Raw genomic sequence first — 20,262 nt, 5'->3', positions numbered from 1 at the left:
ATTAGTAAACAAGATGTGCACAAATCATTTTCTTCCTCTTTTCAGAAATCTTTAATAATAAAAAAATAAGATGTACAGAAAGACTATTTGGTAATCTGAGCTAATATGAAGTGTATAATTTATTTGTAGCGTCCACGAACTCCATACCGGGTGTAATGGGTGCCAGCCCTGTAGGAGTTCCCGTGGCGGAGCAGGGGACAGCGGCTGAGAGACCTGGCTGGCACAGCCCGCGGGTAGAGCTGGGGATGCGGTGGGGCTCGGCGACCCACACGCGGCCGCCCCTTCTGCTCAACCTCTCACGGCGCATGCTCCTCTGGGGCCAGGCTCCTCGGCCGCTCGGAAGCGACCCGCCAGGGCCAGGGCGGAGTCGCCGGGGCACTTCCCGGTGACTGGCTGCTCTGGTTGGCTGTGCTAATAGCCTGAGCGGGTACCCGCCTTCCCACCAGGACCGCCTCGTTCCCGGCTCCTGCAAGGAGACACTGCGACCAGGAACAGCGGCCCGGGACGACTGCACCGGGTGAGTGCCGACCCCAGCTGTGCGGGGTGTGTGCGATTGCGGGTCCACGTGGGGGTTGGCGGCTGCCTGCGTCCACTGGCCTGGAGACGGGGTTCAACGGCCCCGGGTACTGTGTCCCTGCGCGCCTGGGGCTCCCTGTTTGGCCCTCGGTGCATCTTAACCTGAGATGCCTGCGGGTTCCTTTTCTGCGGCGGGTGACCAGAGGCATCCACCCCCCCCCCCCCCCCCAGCAATCTGAATTAGGGGCTTTCCGCAGTGGCTCACTGGTCCTTGGGCTCGCTCCAATTTCCTGCACAGGCCGGGGTCTCCGGTCAGAGAATTTGCCCAGGTCCCCTATTCTGCGGACACAGCTGAAATGCCTGATGGCCAGCCCTCCTTCCTCCTAATCCTTTCCTCCCCTTATCTCCCCCAGGTAGCCTGCCCTATGGCTCTTAATTTGTTAGCCAATTGAGTGGTCAAAAGCAGACTTGAGCATCAGTCCTGGTTAAAATTCCAGCGATACTGCTGTTTGACCAATGGGCACTTTGTTTCCTATGCTGGTGTGACCCGAAGTTTCCTGAAAAGTGGACTTAAGGGTACTGCCATGGGGGTGTTAACTGGCGAGGCAGCCAAAGCTCTGTTTAAGGTCTGACGCACTGCAACAGCTTAGCAGTTATTGTGTTGCTGCTCTTACTAGAGAAGTAAATGACAAGTTGTATTGGGGTCTTTTCTTTTGCCGTGAACCGTTGGACCGCCACATCCCATCATTCAAAACCTATATTGTGCATATAATATGTGCTTGACATTTGGCTTGAGTCCTGGGGATACAAAGATAAATCAACTTTAATCTCTGCCCTCTTGCCTGGGGTGAAATGAAGGCAGGCTAGCGGGCAATTAACTGATTATTACAAAGTAAAAGGAACTGAGATAAAGGTGCTAGGAGCCCAGAGTAGCACCCGGAGTTCAATCTAGAGGATTTTTTGTTTGTTTATTTTTTTTTTTCCTCTTTGAACTCAAACAATCTCTTCCTTGATTATAATTGCTCATTTAGAATGTTGAGAAATTAAGTGTTGTGGTGGGAAGAAAACTAACTGGGAGACACTGCATTGGAATAAACTTCAGCTGTCACCGTATGGAATGTCTCCTGGTTTGCTGGTCCAGATTCTTTAGAAAAGATGCTATGTGGACAGCAGCTGCTGCCAGAAATCTTCTTTATTTTAAATTCTGGTAATACTTTTTTTTTTCTTCTTTTCATTCTACTGCTTAATGTGTAGTTGTAATAGAATGGGGAGGTCATATTTATGATAAAAGGTAGCCCCGGGATTAACAGCCCTTCCTAACTGCATAAAGAAAGATACACTTGTAATTAAAAGCAGTGGGCTTGTGTGTCAATGTAGACTCAAGTTGTAACATTCCTTCCTAGAATTTCAGGGTTCCCTATTGCTCAGAAAAATAACTCTAGGAGGAATTGCATTAGCAGAAGGGAATCAATTCACTTTTGCAATCTCCTAAGAACCAGTTTCTTAAGACTTGTGGAATATTTGATTTAAACACAAGTCTTTTGAGGTATTATTGACACACAATAGCAGGGCATATTTAAATTGTAGAGTTTTTAGTTTTCACAAAGGCATTTCCCTGTGATCCCATCAATAAATGGGATCTAAAATGTTCCTTGTGTACTCTCTTGGTAAAAATCCCTCTCTCCTGCCCCTGTTCTCCCCAGGTATTGGTCTGCTTTCTTTCAGTACAGATTAGATTTTATTTTCCAAAATTTATATATATGGTATCAAACAATATTTATTTTCTTTCTGTCTTTCTCTTTCTTTTTGGGGGTCTTTTTTATGTAGCATAATTATTTTGGCCACATTTTTGTGTATTTATTCCTTTATATTGTTAAGTAGTATTCATATTCCATAATTTGTTTATCCATTTGGAACATTTATGTTTTTCTAGCTTGGGGCTACTAACACACAAAGCTGCTGTAAACATTTATGTACAAGTTTTTGTATGGGCATATGCATGTAGGTCTTTGTAAGTGATTGTATTTATCTTTTAAAAATGTAGGAAGTCTGGGCCTAGTCCCAACATTTCCTCTAACCATTGGGGAATCCTTAAGAGAATCAATCCCTTCACCTTTACCACCCCCTAGTCTTTGCTATGCTGTCATTTTGAGTCAGAAACTAGGATGAGCTTTGTTGATGGTTGCAGAGTTTCAGGAAAAAGAGGAGCTGGCTCACTCCTTTGTTCTCTGAAGACTCTCTTGTCTTTCGTTTTCACTTTTTCTCTCTTGAATGACAAATTTGAATCCTAACATAATTTGGGGGCAAGAACAGAAGTGAGTAGATAATGGGAGGCAAGAGCTAATGGTGACCAAACTTAAAAACATTTAAATCACAGACAGACAGAGAAAGGTGGAAAATCAATAGTTTCCAGAATTTCCATGGCACTCCTTTTTCTCATCCTGTCTGCTTCTAAGTTCTGCCTTCTGCTGTCTCTCTCTCTAGGAACAATTTAACTTTGTGGTGAGGAGGCAAGTGATTGTGCCGGGTTCCAAAGGCCACATGTTATCTGGGGATGACATGCTGGAAGGGTTTTTTGTTGTTGTTGTTTATTTGTTTTTTAAATATATTTTTTAGTTGTCAGTGGATCTTTATTTTTATTTTTTATTTATATGTGGTGCTGAAAATCAAACCCAGCACGCCACACGTGCCAGGCACGTGCTCTACCACTGAGCCCTGTGTTTTTTTTTTTTTTTTTTTTAGTAAAAAAGACGTTGCCCTTTCTCCTTCCAGATACAGCTACAGTCATTTGCCTCATATTTATCTTTTACTTGCCCTAAACCTGGTTCAGAATGTTCTCTGAGAACCTCGATCTACCAGCACATTTTTGTGTAGTAAAATTTGGGCAAGTAACAATTAATTTTTTAAAAATACAGAGTGAAAATGCAGTTTTTGTGGTTGGTGGCCTGTTTCGTCCTTGGGATCCTGCATTCTGAGGGGCCCAGAGGGAAGGTGGCAGCTGTGGATCCTGAAGCAAACATGAATATAGTAAGTTTCTCAAAGTCACATACTTTTTAAATGCAACTTATGGTAACTGTTATTTCCTTAAATCCAGTCATGAGAACACAACGACATGAGACCACAACTGTAATGTCTTTATAACTCATTATATTTTTCTCTGAATCTTAGATTCTGTTTGCTAGACTGTTTCCAACAGGTGATATTTAGTTAATGAACCTAATGACTGTTGGAAGTTTCACAGCACCTATTGCAAGAACATAATTTCTGAGTGCTAGTTTTAGAATATATTGAAAAAAAGATCATTGTATAGAATGTTCAGGGAACATACTTAAATATAAAAGTCAAAGTATCTGAAAAAAATTTATTAGAAGAAATAAGCAAAAATAATCCTTTGATTATTTAATGCATTTCAAAGTTTTTAATCTTAAGAAACCATCAAATCTGGAAAAGCCTCATTTTGGCATAAAATATTGGAAAAATACAGGCTAAAGTAAACAGCAACTTTAATATAGAAAATGCAGTGATCCAACTGGAGAATCAGGTAACCTTAGAGACTGAGAAAAATTCATAGTAACCAAGAGAGTATGGCCCTATAATAATAGGGTCCCAAGGTTAAGTTAAGTTCTTATCCCAATACTTTTCTTTTACTTCCCTTTCTTTTAACAAATTCCTTCCCATAAGAATGATAAAATTAAATTCTTCCAAGTACTTATGGCAGAGAGGATAATAAGTACTTTTTATTACATTAATCTGTTAATTCATCTATATTCCATTAAACTACTGTGCCCTTTGCAACTTTCCTTATGGAAAAGTGAATTCGATCGTAATTTTAGTTAAAATTTTTATTTAAAAATTATTTGTTTTTTCAGCTTTTTTCCCCCTACTGCACCTTGATACTCTAGTGTAATTTTTTAGTTCATTGATAAAAGTGGATTAATTGTTTTATTCCTAGGATTAGAACTCTTAAAACAAGGAGATGTTAGCTGGTGCATTTATAAAAGAAAGGCAAAGAGTATTTATTTGTACCTTGTAATCTGGATGGAAACAATGAGGCCCAAAGCTATGGTGAAATTTAGATAGCTTTGTGTAGAACATGCTAGAACGATGAAACTGAAGCTGAGCCCAACACCTGTGGCCATGAGAATTTACTCTTATGATGGAATTTTGACTTTAGAGTGAGCAGACTCATATGTGGGTAACAATTGATTTCTTAAATAAAGCCTGAGTTATGTCGTTGATATATTGTCTTCTCCTTTGCCTGTTAATGTGGGAGATTGCCTCAGATTCTGTCCATAGAATGCCCTTTGTCCTTTTTCTTACCAGAGTGAAATCATCACTTACTGGGGATTCCCTGCTGAGGAACACCTAGTTGAGACAGAAGATGGGTATATTCTGTGCCTTTACCGAATCCCTCATGGGAGGAAGAATCATTTTGACAAAGGTATGGGTGTTTTCTGAAGCAAGATAGAAGAGCTCTTAAAAGTAATAACATTGCTGGAATTTGGCTTTAGTGTCAGTAACCCAGTTCAGATTTAACTGGGTGAGTTTTAGGCCAAAGTATTAAATGTATCATATTTATTTAAGGCATAAAAAATGATTTTTAAAGAAGTAAAGATGACTCAACTAATTTCATATTTTGCTTAAAGGTTCATAGATCAAAGTCCTTTGAGGATATAATGAAATGTCTCCTTTCTTTGTCTTATAAGGAAGCATCTTATTTAATGAAATATTTTGAGTGTTAAGTAGAATGAATTCACATAGTTCAAAAATCAAAGAGAATAAAAAGACACACAGTGAAATACCTCGCTCCTATCTCATTCCTCATTTCTCAATTTTTTATGTATGTTTCTGAAATCTCTTTAACATTTTCTGTTTATAAAAATTTTCTTTAGAAATGAGGGTTTAGATTAAATAGGTAACTGTCTCTTCTTTGACAGAAGTTTTATGTGGGGAGGCACATTCTTTACCTCATTGTCTTCCCAAATTGTTAAAGTAAACTTAAAAGCCTTTTGTGTTAACATGAGCTTTGTGTCTCTATGTGCTTTGTTTATTCTTAATCTAATATTATTTACCTATTTTTTCCTCCCATAAATTCTAGCTAGAATAAGGTATTTAATAATGCTTAAGTGACTGTGAATAAATGTAATGTTCTTTTTGAAATTCAATTTCTTACTCTCAAAAATTTTTAGAGTTTGTTGCTACAGGGTATTAAGCTTTCTTTTTATAAATGTGGTAAAGAACCAGTGATGAACTGCAGTGGGGGCTTCTTATTTTCCCCTGCTCGGAACACACAAAGCATAAATTTTATGCCAGAGTGAGCATATGATCTTGGTTTTCATCCCTTTTTTGTTTCCTTTTAAAGAACAATCCCCTATACTAATATTCATATCCCATATGAAGAAAATATATATGGATTTTTCCCCTCTTAAAATTATCTGACAAATATAACGTAAGTCATTGTTAAAAAGTGTAGAAACTTCAGTCAAACACACTGAGAGAATGTATTTCCTCTTGTCTTTCTGTGTCCACCTCCTGGCTTTTCTTTCCATCCACACAGGACTCTCTGCCCAAGGTGTATGTATCACACTTGCAGGTGAAGGCGTGGTGCCCTGGAAAACAAATAAAGCAAACATGAGTCTTGATAGAAAGGAAGGAAGAAGTGTCAGGTGATCTTAGTGCCAGAGTCGGGTCTGCCCCTGACTGCTCATGTGCTTCACCTCTGTGTGTCTGGGAGTCCTCCTCTGTAACAACAGTTGATTGACTGGGATGATCTCACAGTTCCTATTTAATTGTTATCACCCTCTGGTTCTCTGGGTTATATTTTTTTACTCTTTTTTTTGTGGGGGTAGGGGTGTTGGTAGATGGGGAAGTGGGTACTTTTGGTTTTCAGAATAGGGAACATAGGCCAAAAGTGCTCTAAGCTAAGTGTGGCCATAGCATTAGATCCCCATCTTCTTTCTCTTTTCTGATGAGGTCCCCCCTCCCCAACAAAGGATCACTGACTTGGATATCACGCTTGCTGTGAGCTAAACTCAAAAGGAACTTTTCAAGGAAATCTGTGATGAAGAACTCAGTTCTCTAAAGGAATGTTGATCTTCCTAAGAACTGAATAGGTACTTTTGAGATTTGCTGGCCCAAGACAAAACTTGGGGCAGAGGCTCTTACTGTCTTTCATGTCTATTCAAGAGCAGTGTTTCTAGTGTTGTTTCTTTGGTTCATTAAAAAGCAAAATAGACAAAAAACAAGGCAAAACCAAAAAAACCCCATAAGTTTCTTAGACCCAAAACAGAACTCTTCTATTGCATGTCACTTCTGACTTCCTGTTAATAGCACCATTACCCTTCCAAAGACCTAGATTGGAAACTGCAGAATCATTCTCGATGACCATCTTCAAGCAGCTGTCAGGTCCTTTCTGAGCCACCCATGCTACATCTCATCAGTTCATCACTTTCTTGCTTTTCCTGACCGCACCTTAAGTTCTTGTCGCCATTTAACTGGGCGCCCCTAAATAAGCTCAGAAGCCGAGAGAGGCCCAAGTGACTTCCATTTTCAAGTCCCCATATATTAAAGCAAAGAAAGAATTTCAAAATGGAAATGTGGAAATTTAGTATGATTTAAGAAATGAATGCTTTTAATATCCACAGAATAATGCTACACATCTGTACTATTTACAAGTAATTACAAGATATGTTAAAACATTATTCACTTTTTGGGACCCCATTCTTTGTGGCACATGAGTTTTCAGCTAAATGGTGAACATCTTTCAATTCTGTTATGGACTCCTCTGGTAGTGGGCATATCCTCACCCTGTTCTCATCTATCTTACATGGCTTTATAGGATGAAGTTACTTAAAACCCAACTATAATTATGTGTTTTTGCTAAGTGACAATCTTCAGGGATCTAGTGGGTGAAGACACACACCTTTCTTAATATTCTTCCTGGCCATTATCTGTAACTTTCACCTCCATCCTATGTGGTGGTGGTCCTTGGTTGGCTACTTGGAGTATTTGTGGGTTGTTTTCCACTGTTTGCTATTTGCTAATTCCTTAAAGGAACTGAAATTCAGAAATTAATCATTTATGAGGAAGTGATTCTATTTTCCATCTGCTCAGCCTATTTTAGAAAGTCATAGGACTAAAAAAATCTCAGATTTCTGCTTGGGTGCTCTGATTTAGAGAGCTTCTGGTTTTAACATACTCCCCTGGTAGATCTGAACGTATCTAGACCTTTGTGTTCTAGGACAGCAACCTCACTTTGTCGAGTGAGACAGCCAGGCTCAAAAGGCAAAAGAGATTTGTCTCAGGTCAAAGGGTAATCTGCCTTCCAGTCTGACTACAAATTCAGAGTTCCTTAATTTGAGAATGAAGCTTATGTAATCAGTATTGAGCAAGTTGATCCCATGATAGTCATAATATGTATTTTATTTGGGCTAAAACAAGTTGAATATTCAGCTGGTTGAATATTCAGCTAGGACTGAATATTAAGGAAGGAATATTTCTTAACCCATTAGACCCTTGCATTGTTTATTTTTAATTGGAGCATTAAAAATAAAATACATTAAACAGTAACAGGGACATGGATTACTCATTTCCTAATTGGGAAATCAGCCAATCAAAGAAAGCACCAGAATGGCACATGTGTCTCTGAGAAGTTATGTATCTGATGGCCCAGTGGGTGAAGTGGCATTCTGGACACTAAGGACCTGGAGTAACTACGGCAGCATGCAGGAACAGGCCTCTCAACTATGGCCTATGCAGACTCTTCAGGGGTTGTCCATTGAGCTTTTTGAGTCATCCATGAAAATCCACAGCATGGCTTATGAGTTAAGTTTTTGGAAGGGAAGGCCACCACCGTGTGTTTTGCTTTGCTTGTTTATTTTAGGATGCTGGATGGTTTCTGGATTTTTTCCTTCCTTGCAGAAACTCTTCCCTCCTAAAGAATCCATTTTTAAAAAATAAATTCTCTAATAAACTACATGTAGGCCTTGATTATCTGGTGTGTAATTCCTTGCTTGCAGGGGCATTGAACAGATGTGAGTTCATTAATCAGTGCCTGAGCTTGGTGACTAGAGTTGAGCTCATGCCCAGGCTCACCAGGGCCTCTGATGTGCATTGGATAGGGACGTGAATTCAGATCTTTTGCCTAATGGGGAAATATACCTCGGTGTCAGCTGCACTGTTTGTCTCATATACCCAGGTTGGGGCTGGAATAGCAGAGGGTCAGGGTAGAACAGAAGACTGTATGCTCCTCCCTCCCCCAGCCCTCTTCTTCTTCCTGGCCAAGTGCTAAATGTCACTTGTCAGGAGGATTTCCCCAGCTGCTCAAATCAGGTCAAGCCCTTGGGCTACATATTCTGAGTTCTCTGTGTTCCTTTCATATTAGTTAAGACAATAAACTCAGATAGGTAATCAATAATGTCTATAATCTTTGTCTTCCTTAATAGACTATGAGCTCGTGGAGGCTGAAGTCTTTTCTGACTAATGTGCTTGTTAATTGGTCCAACCCAAGGCCTCATCTGTGCATGAACCCTCTTGCAGCCTTCCTGGGATTGGATAGAACAAAGTATTGAGACTTCATAGTATCATTGCTCTAGGCCACATTTGGATTAAGGATTCTCTACCTCTAAGCTCCAAATAATTTGTGGGTTTATTATGGTGAATAAAACTGGGGAAGTTATATTGCCTCATGGTTAAGTATGATTACATTAAAACTTATTAATTAATATGAGTACATTAAAACTGTCAGCCCTTGGCTTGAATTTTGGTTCTACTACCTTAACTAGCTGTGTGACTTAGTAGCTCCTTACTTTGGGTTAATGAAAGTCTATTCTTCCCCCACTTTTTTTGTGGTGCTGGAGAACTAATCAAGAGCCTCATGCCTTCTAGGCATATCCTATACCTGTCAGAGTGGCCCAGGGACTTGGGGTTGGTCCAGAGCCGAAGGTCTATCTTGCTGAATATTAAACTTTTCTGAATTGCTTAGTGGTATGGACCATCCTGGGAAGTATAAAATGAGGGACAATACTGATTTTGTATCACTCAGTATGAAGTAGTGGGAATGTGTGTATACCTTATCCAAAGTTCTTGTTGCCATTTTTTTCTAGAACTTGCCTTTGCAGAGAAAGAAGGCTCCCTCTTGTGAGATATGCAGGCTTCTCTCAAATTAGCAAGGAGCTAGGCTGACCCTGTGGGGTGGGGGAACCAGTAAGCCTTGGCTGTCAGGCTGGGGAGAGCCTTATGGTCCTGGGGCAAGGCAAAGACTTAGCTCCTCAGACACACCCAAGAAATCAGCTTGAAAGGTAGAATTCTGGGCCTTATTTGAGAATCTTAGGGATGGACCTCAGGGAACTGAATGGTTTACAAGCTCCCCAGGATAGTTTGATGAGCAGCCAGGTTTAGGAGTCACTGGGTAGACCCTGAATAAATGCATATCCATAAAATACTGCAAGCAATTTCATAAAGGAGTTTGGGGATTCTCTGAAACCCATACATGGGAATGTTAGAACTTAAAAACTCTAAGGTAGATGGAAGCAAGGCTAAAAGGATGCTTGAAATTAATCTTGAAAATAATCATATCCCTCCCAGCCTCACCTTCCCTAAGGAGTCTATCAGTGAGTGGTGAAAGTCAAGCATGAGAGCCATGCTGCTTTCTGTGGTATCCTGGCTCCCCTATTGCTGACCCTGGGGCTGTGGCCAGCTTCCTTAGCTGCACTTTGCCTCAGAGTCCTCATATGAAAAATGAGGATAAGGGCTAGTTGCTGACTACATTAGAGTTCTGTGACTGCTTTAACAAATTACCACTAACAGTGTGGCTTAAAACAACAGTCCCCACCCCACCCCTGCCCCCAGTGTGGAGATTGAATGCTGGTGTGCTTTACCACTGAGCTGCTTTCCCAGCCCTTTTTATTTTTTTAGTTTGAGACAGAGTCTCCGTAAGTTGTGAGATTCTTGCTAAATTGGCCAGGCTGGTCACGAACTTGAAATCCCCTCCTGAGTAGCTGGGACTTCAGCCATATGCCACTGTGCCTGGTATCAGTTTTTTTTGTTTTTGTTTGTTTGTTTTATTCTACAGTTCTAAAGGTTAGGGTATTGGCAGGGTGCTGTTTCTTCTAGAGCCTCCAGAGGAAGATGGGTTTTCATTGCCTTCTCCAGCTTCCAGAGGCTACCTGCATTCCTTGGCTCCTAGGCCCTTGCTCCATCTTCAAAGCCAGAAGTCTGCACCTTGCAATCCCTCTTTCCTTCCAGCCCTGTCTCCCTTTGATAAGAACCCTTGTGGTTACATTGGGCCTACCTGGATAATACATGGAGATAGCCCCATCTCAAGATCCTTACCGTATCTGCAAAATCCCTTTTGCCATCTAAGGGAATATATTCTCATGTTTGGGGAATTAGGATGTGGCCATCTTTGGGAGTCCATTATTCTACTCATATCAGCTCAGCTGTTAGGTGACTTATGTGAGATAATGCATATAAAGTGACTTATCTGAGATAATACAACTAAAGGTAATACATATAACACATGATTGACCCTTGCTGTAATTATGATTATATCTCCACTTCATCTTATCTTTCCTCACTGTGCTTGTGTTCTAATGATGTTTACTTCATTTATATATTTTTATTATCAGGGACTATTATTTCTTGAGCTTTTCCATGAATACCCATACTTCAGAGAAGTTAAGGAATTCTTATAGGGTTTCATGGCTGGTGAGAACCTAGGGCTGATTCATGCTAACACCCTCAACTTTGGCCTCCTTCCTCCTTGTTCTGGGTTCTTCCCCAGGCCAGGCTGTTTTTCCACAAATGTTTTAGATGGAAGTGGAGTCCATCAGGACTCAGTGTCATGGCAGAGAAGGTCATTGCCTTAGAGGGGAGAGGAACTTCCCTACCCACCAGGTCATCTTCCTCCTGTGGGACCACATTCAGTTTCAGAGCCCAAGTAATCCTTCCTCACTTCCATCCATGTCACGGCCTCATCAAGTGAGTAGCACTGTGATGAATCACTACCGTGCTGCTTCTCTTAGCCACCCTGGTGCTGCTTAGGCCACCATGATGAGATCACTGGCCCCAGCTCTCCTAGAGCCAACTGCACTTTAATGATGAGTGAATTTTTGTGATTGTTATTGTCACTTATTTAGAAGTTTGTAATTTCAAAATACCTTCTCTCTCTCTCTCTCTCTCTCTCTCTCTCTCTCTCTCTCTCTCTCTCTCTTTCCTTCAGTGAGGATTTGGGTCTTCCTCACTGAAGGCAGGGAGCCTGCCCATAAGATTCCGTGTCCACCACAGTGCTTTGAGGATAGAACTTTCATAGCAAACTTCATCTTATTAATGTGGCATTAAGACGAACGTTTAAAGGGAAAGAAATAAATAAAGCAACTGTTTTATTTGCTTTCTATTGTCTTCACCCAGGAAGAATGTCAGATGTGTGGACCTGAGAGTGCAGAGGCCTGCAATTTTGTGATTAGTAAATCTTAGGAGTCATTTGGAATGTTGGTTTGGAGTCCTATTATTTCAACTACACGGGGGAGTAGCACCCCTATGCTATCACAGATCCAGGGCATGTCACTGATGTTGTCATGGATGTGAACAATGCCTCCTGGAGCTGACTACCAAGACCACCTTACATCAAAGGAACTATCATTTAAAAACAATTTATTAATTGCCAAATACTGTTGGCCTTCCATATTTATAGGGTTTGCATCTGTGGATTCAGCCAACCAAAGATTGTGTCTATACTTAACACAGTTATTTTTCATTATTCCCTAAACAATACAACGAAACAACTATTTACAAAGTATTTACATTGTATTAGGTATTATAAGTTATCTAGAGCTAATTTAAAGTGTGTAGGAAGATATATGTTAGGTTATATGTGTACCCTGTGCTATTGTATATAAGGGACTTAAATGTCCACAGTTTTTGGCATCTGCCCAAGAAGTCCTGGATCCAATATGCAGTAGACACCCAGGAACCACTACGTATATTAGGACATGAGCAGAAGTAAAAATGTTCCAAGTCACTTTCAGTCTTGTCATCCTGACGAATCATCCTTCTTATTTTTCCTTGATATTTTAAACTCCTTCTCATAGACCTATGTTATTTTTGCATAGCTGTAGTTAGTCTGTAATTTTGTATCTTTTTTGTATCTTGTCTCTTTTTTTTTCTTTTAATGTTGTTATAAGCTTCTCTGTGCCATCACAGTCCCTGTCATTGTTGATGGCTTAATGATTGCACCATGTGGATTGCAATTAATTATTCAACTGCTTGACAATTAGCTTATTTCCAGTGATTCACTGTTATAAAAGATGAGCAGAAGCAAAGGGAGCTCCCATTTGTTCATTTTGACCTCTGTATCAGTCCCTGTGCTTGACAATGACCTCATTTATTCCTGTTAATTATTTATGGAACATAGACTGGTTAAGCAGATTAGCAATATGAACTGATGTATTTGAACTCTTCCTGTGTGTCAGACACTTTGCCAAGAACTTCTCATATAGTATCTACATCTCATTCTCCCTAGAAGGTACATATTAACATTTCAGTTGGCAGGGATGACCTACGTTTCAAGGAATGTTTAAATACCTTGCCTAATGTACCATATTAGAACTGGGAAAGGACAGATTTGAACCCAGGTTTGTTTGATTCTAAAATTCACAGTCAATTCTGTGAGGTTGATGTTTTTCCCCTCCTGCTTTTCTTCTCTGCTGTGTCCCCAGTGCTGGCACGTGGTTGGTGATGAAAAAAAGTTTGTATGAGGAGTGACTGAATGGTCTCAGCACCATAAATGGGTTGAAGTCAGGTTTATTTTGCTCCCAAGTCTATGCTGTCTCAGTTACCAATGAGTAGAAAATAAATTCATATGAGCACACATTTTTGAATTGATATGCCTGTGATTTTTTTTCCTACTTAACTCTTTTATTCATTTTACTTAAAGATTTTTTGTATTGGATTTTTAAATAGTTTTAGAAAAGTTTTAGGTTCACCACAAAATTAAGTAGTAGAATGCTATAACCAAGGACATTTGGTTACTTCCAAATTTTGGAAATTATGAATAAAATTATTATAAACAGCAATATACAGAGACTTCCTATTGCCTCCTGCTCCCATACATGCATAGCCTGCCTTTTTATGAATATCCCCCAATTGAATATATGTTACAGTTGATGAGCCTATATTGTTTCATCATTATTACCCAAAGTCCATAGTTTACATTAGGTGCTCTCTTGGAGTTGTACATTCCAAGGGGTTGGACAAATGTATAATGACATTTATCTACTACTATAGTATTATTCAGAGTTTCACTGTTCCCCCAATTCTCTTTGTTCTGCTTATTCATCCCTCACTTCCCTCCCCCAACACTTGTGAGCCACATCCCCAGCCCTTTTTTGTATTTTATTTAGAGAATTGCTTATGACCTTGTTGAGTTGCTGAGGCTGGCTTTGAATTCAGGATCCCTAGCCTCAGCCTCTGGAGGCACTGGGATTACAGAGTTCATTTCCTTTTAGGACTGGTTAAGACTTCACTGTCCATATACAACACATTTGCATCTACTTACTGAAGGACATCTTGGTGACTTTCAAATTTTAGCAACTATGAATAAAGCTACTGTAAACATCCACATGCTGAATTTTGTGTGGAAATAAGTTTTCAAATCCCTTGGGTAAAATCCCAAGAACCATGACTGCAGAATTGCAAGGTAAGGGCTGGGGTTGTGGCTCAGTGGCAGAGAGCTTGCCTAGCACATGTGAGGCACTCAGTTCAATCCTCAGCACCACATAAAAATTAAGTAAATTAAATAAAGGTATTGTGTCCATATCCAACTAAAAATATTTTTTAAAAAAGAATTGTATGGTAAGTTATATTTAGTTTTTGTAATACACTGCCAAACTCATTTCCCATGTGGTTGTACCATTTTACATTTCTACCTGCAATGATGAGAGTTCTTGTTCCTCCACATTTGTACCAGCAATTGGTATTATCAGAGTTTTCAGATCTTGGCCATTCTAGTAGGTATACAGTGGTATCTCATTGTTGCCAGTGTGATTTTTTTCTCTTGCTTTATTTTGTTAGCTATCATTGTGAGAAACATAATTACTGCAGCAAACTGTAGAAACATTTTGTATGTTCTTAAAAATGTATTCAAATTTTCTTTGATAATTAAGTCAGTGTGCTTTGTTACCAGACTTGCGAAAAATAGTTCATTTTGCTGCTACCTTGTCAGCCCTATATATTTTTTTAAATCCTTATTAATGTTATATAGGAGTACGTTAATACTTCAGTGTTTTAATTTCTTTCTTTATTTGATTTGAGATCTTTCAGCAATAACCTGTTTGGCAAAGAATGGTATTTGTTTTGAAGTTGGGGCTACTACTTCTTAAAAATGAATGTCTTTCAGGTCCCAAACCAGTTGTGTTTCTGCAGCATGGCTTGCTGGCAGATGCCAGTAATTGGATCACAAACCTTGCTGACAACAGCCTGGGCTTCATTCTTGCTGATGCTGGTTTTGACGTGTGGATGGGGAACAGCAGGGGAAACACCTGGTCTCGGAAACACAAAACTCTCTCACCGTCTCAGGATGAATTCTGGGCCTTCAGGTATGTTTGAGTTGATTTTGACATGGATCTCTTCCCTTCAGGTTCTTATAGAAGAAGCACAGGAAACTCAGCAGAAGAGCCTGATAGATGAGTCACTCTGAAATTGTATGAGAGGGAACACTGATGTCTCTTGAAAGGTTTTAGACCTTGCCAGGAATTTAATAAGTAGCAGTTAGGTAAAGTATAAGTAAATGATTAGGTTAAGCATTCAGTTCATGGCTCAGGAAGGTGAGGCAGGAGGATCTCAAGTTCAAAGCCAGCCTTAGCAAAAATAAGGTACTAAACAACTCAATGAGACCCTGACTCCAAATAAAATACCAAAAAAGGGCTGGGGATGGGGCTCAGTGGTTGAGTGCCCTGGGGTTCAATCTCTAGTATAAGCCCCCCCTAAATAAATAAATAAACAAACAGATAAATAAATAAATAAGAATTTGATTCATTTAGGAATTCTGATGTTATTTTGGCATTCTTGGTGGTGTGGGAACTGCTGGGTAAATGTCTCCCCATAACCTTTCTCTATTCTCTATAAACACATACCCCAGATGTTTCCTGTCTTCAGAAATCCTCCTCTTCTCTCTCTTACTTCCAGCTCTACTAATTAGTTGCTGTATGACACTGGGTATGTTGCAAGATCCCTCTATGACTGCTTCCTTATTTGTAAAATTGGGATAATAAATACCTATCTCATAAAGTTATTGTGGGCTTAAAGGAGAACATACCAGGAAAGAACCCTCCATGGGGCCTGGCACATTGTTATGTCTGTGGTAGCAGTTGGTCCATCTATCCCTGACATGCATGCACACACACATACCTCATGTTTAGGTTCAGGGCTATCTTGGTGTATCAGGTTAAGAGAAACTTGGCACTCTGGATATCTTCAGACTTGCTTCTCATTTCTAAAACTGGAGCGTCCTTAAGGACATGAAACATAAGAATGAGAGCTTTTACCCAAAGGTGTATATACATATGTTTATTGTGATACTATTTGTAATAGTGAAAAATTGAAAACTACTTGCATGCATGTCATCAGTAGTGAATGGAATGACTGAACAAATAGAGTGTGGTATACTAACATAATAGGATGAGATTAAATAACTGAAACTCTAGGCACCAATGTGGATGAAGCCAGATACAGAAGAGTAAATACTACATAATCTCATTTTTAGAAAAAGTCTACAATGGGTGCAACAAACTTGTGTGTGGGAGACCAACCTTGTACGTGACTGAGTCACTCCCTGGCTGGGTGATTGAGGCTTCAGGCGGCAGTTGCCGCTAGATGCCCCGCCCTTCTTGGGTTCAAGGGAGTGTGCCTTCTTACAGCCCCATGGGTGTAGCTATGCTCACCTGTTCCTTTGTAATATTACCCCTTGCCCTGTTTAGGATAGAATGTTCCATGGAAACACCCTTTTGTGTGTCCCCTTATCTTACTGTACCCTTAGGTATGGACTACCTAGATGTCAGTCAACCTGCTGACAGCAGACATCATGAAGATAGACTCAGCCCCCTGAAACCTGACCCCTTGCCTCATTTGAATAGCTTCTCCTCAATAAAAGGGGTCAGTGCTTGTGTGTGTGTGTGTGTGTGTGTGTGTGTGTGTATGTGTTCTCTCTCTCTCTCTCTCTCTCTCTCTCTCTCTTTCTGCGGACCCTTAAGGTCAGAGGAGCTGTCACAGCAACCCCAAAGAAAAAGGTATTTCTGTCTCTTGTGTGGTTATTTCGTGCAGCCCAGTTAGCCCAGTTCCCCTGGAGTGACCCCCGAGTGTTTTAGCCATGAACAAATCCCGGCAGTGTTGTGAAATATTAGGATAATAGTAACCTTTGGAGGCACTAATGGAGGGGAGTCCAAGGGGGCTCTGTGGTCCTGGTGATGGTCAGTTTCCTGAACTCAGTGCTTGTTTACTTAGCTGTATTCAGTTTGTGATATTTCCTCAAACTTCATGTTTACTTGTGTGCTGATCTATTTTGTCTACTTTTTCAATGTAAGAATTTCTATTTTGGATTATAGTTTCGATGAGATGGCAAAATATGACCTACCAGCTTCAATTAACTTCATTCTGAATAAAACTGGCCAAGAAAATGTGTATTATGTGGGTCATTCTCAAGGCACCACAATAGGTATGTATAATAAAGATTAGAAATTGATATATCTTTATTTTAAGACATTTACATTTATATATTTATGTTTGTTTTTAAACATGAAATATAAAAGTAATATAATAATAAATATAAAAGTAATAAATATAATATTTATAATAACTATAAAAATATATTTATATTTGTCATGTTTATTTATTATATCATAATAAATATATCAATTATATTTATAATAAATATATAAGTTATATTTATAATAATAACAATAAATATAAAAGTAATGTTGGTTTAAATGCACTTGTTTTTTTTTTTTTAATGCCAAGCAGAAATCATGAATAGGGCAAGGAATTTGGGTAATATTCTATGGAAATTCAGACTTTAATATAAATCACCAAATATAGTATATTAATCTGTTAAAATAAAAAAAAATTAATGCAAGCCACATCCTATTATGTTAAGCAATATAGAATGTGAAAGGGGAGGAAAAAGAAAGTTTCCTAAAGTTAGAGACTTCAAAAAGTAATCAAGAAAATATGCTAACTTTTAAAGTTAATTGAAGGGTTGGGGGCTAGCTCAGTGATAGAGAGGTTCCCTAGCATGTGCAAGGCCCTGTGCTCAGTCCCCAGCACTGCATAAATATGTAAATAGATAGATAAATAAATAAATAAATAATATAACTACCTACAAGGGTGACAGGTTATACTTCAGAAATACGCAGTTTTAAAAGCCATATGCATCTTTTATTTATGCTGACTGTAAAAGTAATATGATTTATTATAAAGAAAAATTAAAAATTTTACAAAGTTGAAAGAAGATACAGATTACCCATAATTCTGACAGGTTAATTTCCCTAATAAGGGCCTAAGGTCCTATCCCATAATTTATTTAGTTGTCCCTTTTAGTGTGCACTGTGACTAATACCTTTGTGTTCACATCACATGGTCTCCTTAGGATACACTCCTGGGAGGAGAATTACTATTTGGAAGGTATGAATACTTTTAACATGTCACTGTATATGGTTCAGTCATCTCACTCTCAGAAAAATGGAGCTTCACATTCTTTGTTTTATTTCTTCTTTTATGACTAGTTTACTTATATCCTGTGCCCTGCTATTTTCTTTTTCTTTTTTTTTTTTAGAGAGAGAGAATTTTTTAATATTTATTTTTTAGTTTTCGGCAGACACAACATCTTTATATGTGGTGCTGAGGATCGAACCCGGGCCGCACGCATGCCAGGCGAGCGGGCTACCGCTTGAGCCACATCCCCAGCCCCAGTACCCTGCTATTTTCTAAAGTGACATTTGGGGGCCAAGTGGCAAGAGGTGACCTGAGACAGGGCTAAAAGATATCTTAAAACTAAGGAACTCTAGATGTTTGTGCTCCTTTCGAGTCACCCTTGGTGTCTTTAATGTGACTGTGAATTGGGGATGGAGGGAGGTGGTGGGGAATGGAGGTGGCGGATGGAACCATACAAATAGTCTTCTAGTTCATATGTTTAAAGGGAGAGGGAAGATCGTCCATTCTTCTAGCCTGGATTTCTTCCCATGCATGTCCAGGTTGAGATTTGAAACAAGCAGTTAAAAATGCTGTATTTCTAGTTTAATGGAATTCAGCCCTTACACACACGAAGGCTTTTTGCCTCCTGAGGGTAGACTTGCTTGCATGGGCCAGGTGAATCCTTCTTGTCTTTCCCGAGAAGGAAGTCCCAGAAGGTAAACTTTCTATCTTCCTTTTGTTCCAACAGGTTTTATAGCATTTTCACAGAACCCTGAACTGGCCAAAAGGATTAAAGTGTTTTTTGCATTGGCTCCTGTGGTCTTAACTCATTTCTGTGAGAGCCCTCTATCCATATTAGGAAAATTGCCAGATGTTCTCTTTAAGGTAATTGGGCCCCCTCCCCCCAGATTTCCTCTTCAGAGTTGAAGAATGCTGCCACTGGAGGGGCCTTCTGTGCCACCCTCCTCTGTGTTTGTTATTTGAGAAGTGGGCTTTTCTCTCTCCCTTCACCCCTACCTCCCAGGAAGGGGAGCCCAGGGAGGTATATCATTGACTGTGCTACAGTCACCTGTGCTCCTGGTTAGCAGATTAGCAAGCCCTAGGTAGGTACGCTTTATGACATTTTTGCAGTGACAAAAACTGCCCGATGACTATACTCAAAAGACCTAAAAACTGTATACTACAGGGACACAGCCACATCAATGTTTATAGCAGCACAATTCACAATAGCTAAACTGTGGAGCCAACCTAGATGGATGAATGAATAAAAAAAAATGTGGCATTTATACACAATGGAATATTACTCAGCACTAAAAAAATAACAAGATCATGGCATTTGCAGGGAAATGGATGGCATTAGAGCAGATTATGCTAAGTGAAGTTAGCCAATCCCTAAAAAACAAATGCTGAATGTGTTCTCTGATATAAGGGAGGTGACTCAAAATGGGGTAGGGAGGAAGAGCATGAGAAGAAAATTACCTCTAGATAGGGAAGAGAGGTGGGAGGGAAAGGGAGGGAGAAGGGGAATTGCATGGAAGAGGGAAGGAGACCTCCTTTGTTATACAGAATTCAGGTATGATGATGTGAGGGAAAAAAAAAAGAAGTGTCACATTAGATTGGGTAGAGAGATGTGATGGGAGGAGAGGGGATGGGAAGGGGGGGATAGGAAGGACAGCAGAATAAAATAGACATTATTATTGCTGTGGGTATATACGTGACTGTATGACCAATGTAATTCTGCAACCTGTACACTCAGAAAAATGAGAAATTATATCCCATCTGATTCAAATGTATGATATGTCAAGATCATTGTACTGTCATGTATAACTAATTAAAACAAATTAAAAAAAGAACTTGTGTCATATTAAAAACTGTGTCAATGAAAAAAAAAAAACAAAAAAACAAAACTGCCCGATGGCACAGTTCTCAGGACGTATTGTTAAGTGACACATGACTACTTAAAATCTATTGTAACATAGCTCACAGGCCATTTAAGACTTTCACAGGGAATACAGGCTATATTCTGATCTCAAAACCCAATACTAACACTGCATCATGATTATG

At 39.6% G+C, this 20,262-nt stretch overlaps 1 protein-coding gene across 2 annotated transcripts in view; it reads left to right on the top strand.

Moving 5' to 3' along the window:
* The first annotated feature begins 378 nt into the window (after window positions 1-378).
* Lipa (lipase A, lysosomal acid type) overlaps window positions 379-20,262 on the top strand; it is a 33,254-nt gene continuing 13,370 nt past the window's right edge. The window contains exons 1-7 of one of the 2 annotated variants that reach the window (XM_046450109.2): window positions 396-517; window positions 1,548-1,723; window positions 3,432-3,543; window positions 4,840-4,957; window positions 14,912-15,110; window positions 17,115-17,224; window positions 18,947-19,083. In XM_046450109.2, coding sequence (XP_046306065.1) covers window positions 3,439-3,543; window positions 4,840-4,957; window positions 14,912-15,110; window positions 17,115-17,224; window positions 18,947-19,083 — 669 coding nt within the window. In that variant the 5' untranslated portion in view covers window positions 396-517; window positions 1,548-1,723; window positions 3,432-3,438. Of the gene's footprint in view, window positions 518-1,547; window positions 1,724-3,431; window positions 3,544-4,839; window positions 4,958-14,911; window positions 15,111-17,114; window positions 17,225-18,946; window positions 19,084-20,262 lie in introns of both variants that reach the window. The other variant, XM_046450108.2, reaches the window with a different exon arrangement.

The sequence above is a fragment of the Marmota monax genome, unplaced genomic scaffold, assembly GCF_021218885.2.
Source record: "Marmota monax isolate L192 unplaced genomic scaffold, Marmota_monax_Labrador192_F-V1.1 WCK01_AAM20220418_F8-fsc00004, whole genome shotgun sequence".
NCBI lineage: Eukaryota > Metazoa > Chordata > Mammalia > Rodentia > Sciuridae > Marmota > Marmota monax.
Note: the sequence above shows the minus strand (reverse complement) of the source record. Positions and strands in the feature narration are given on the sequence as shown.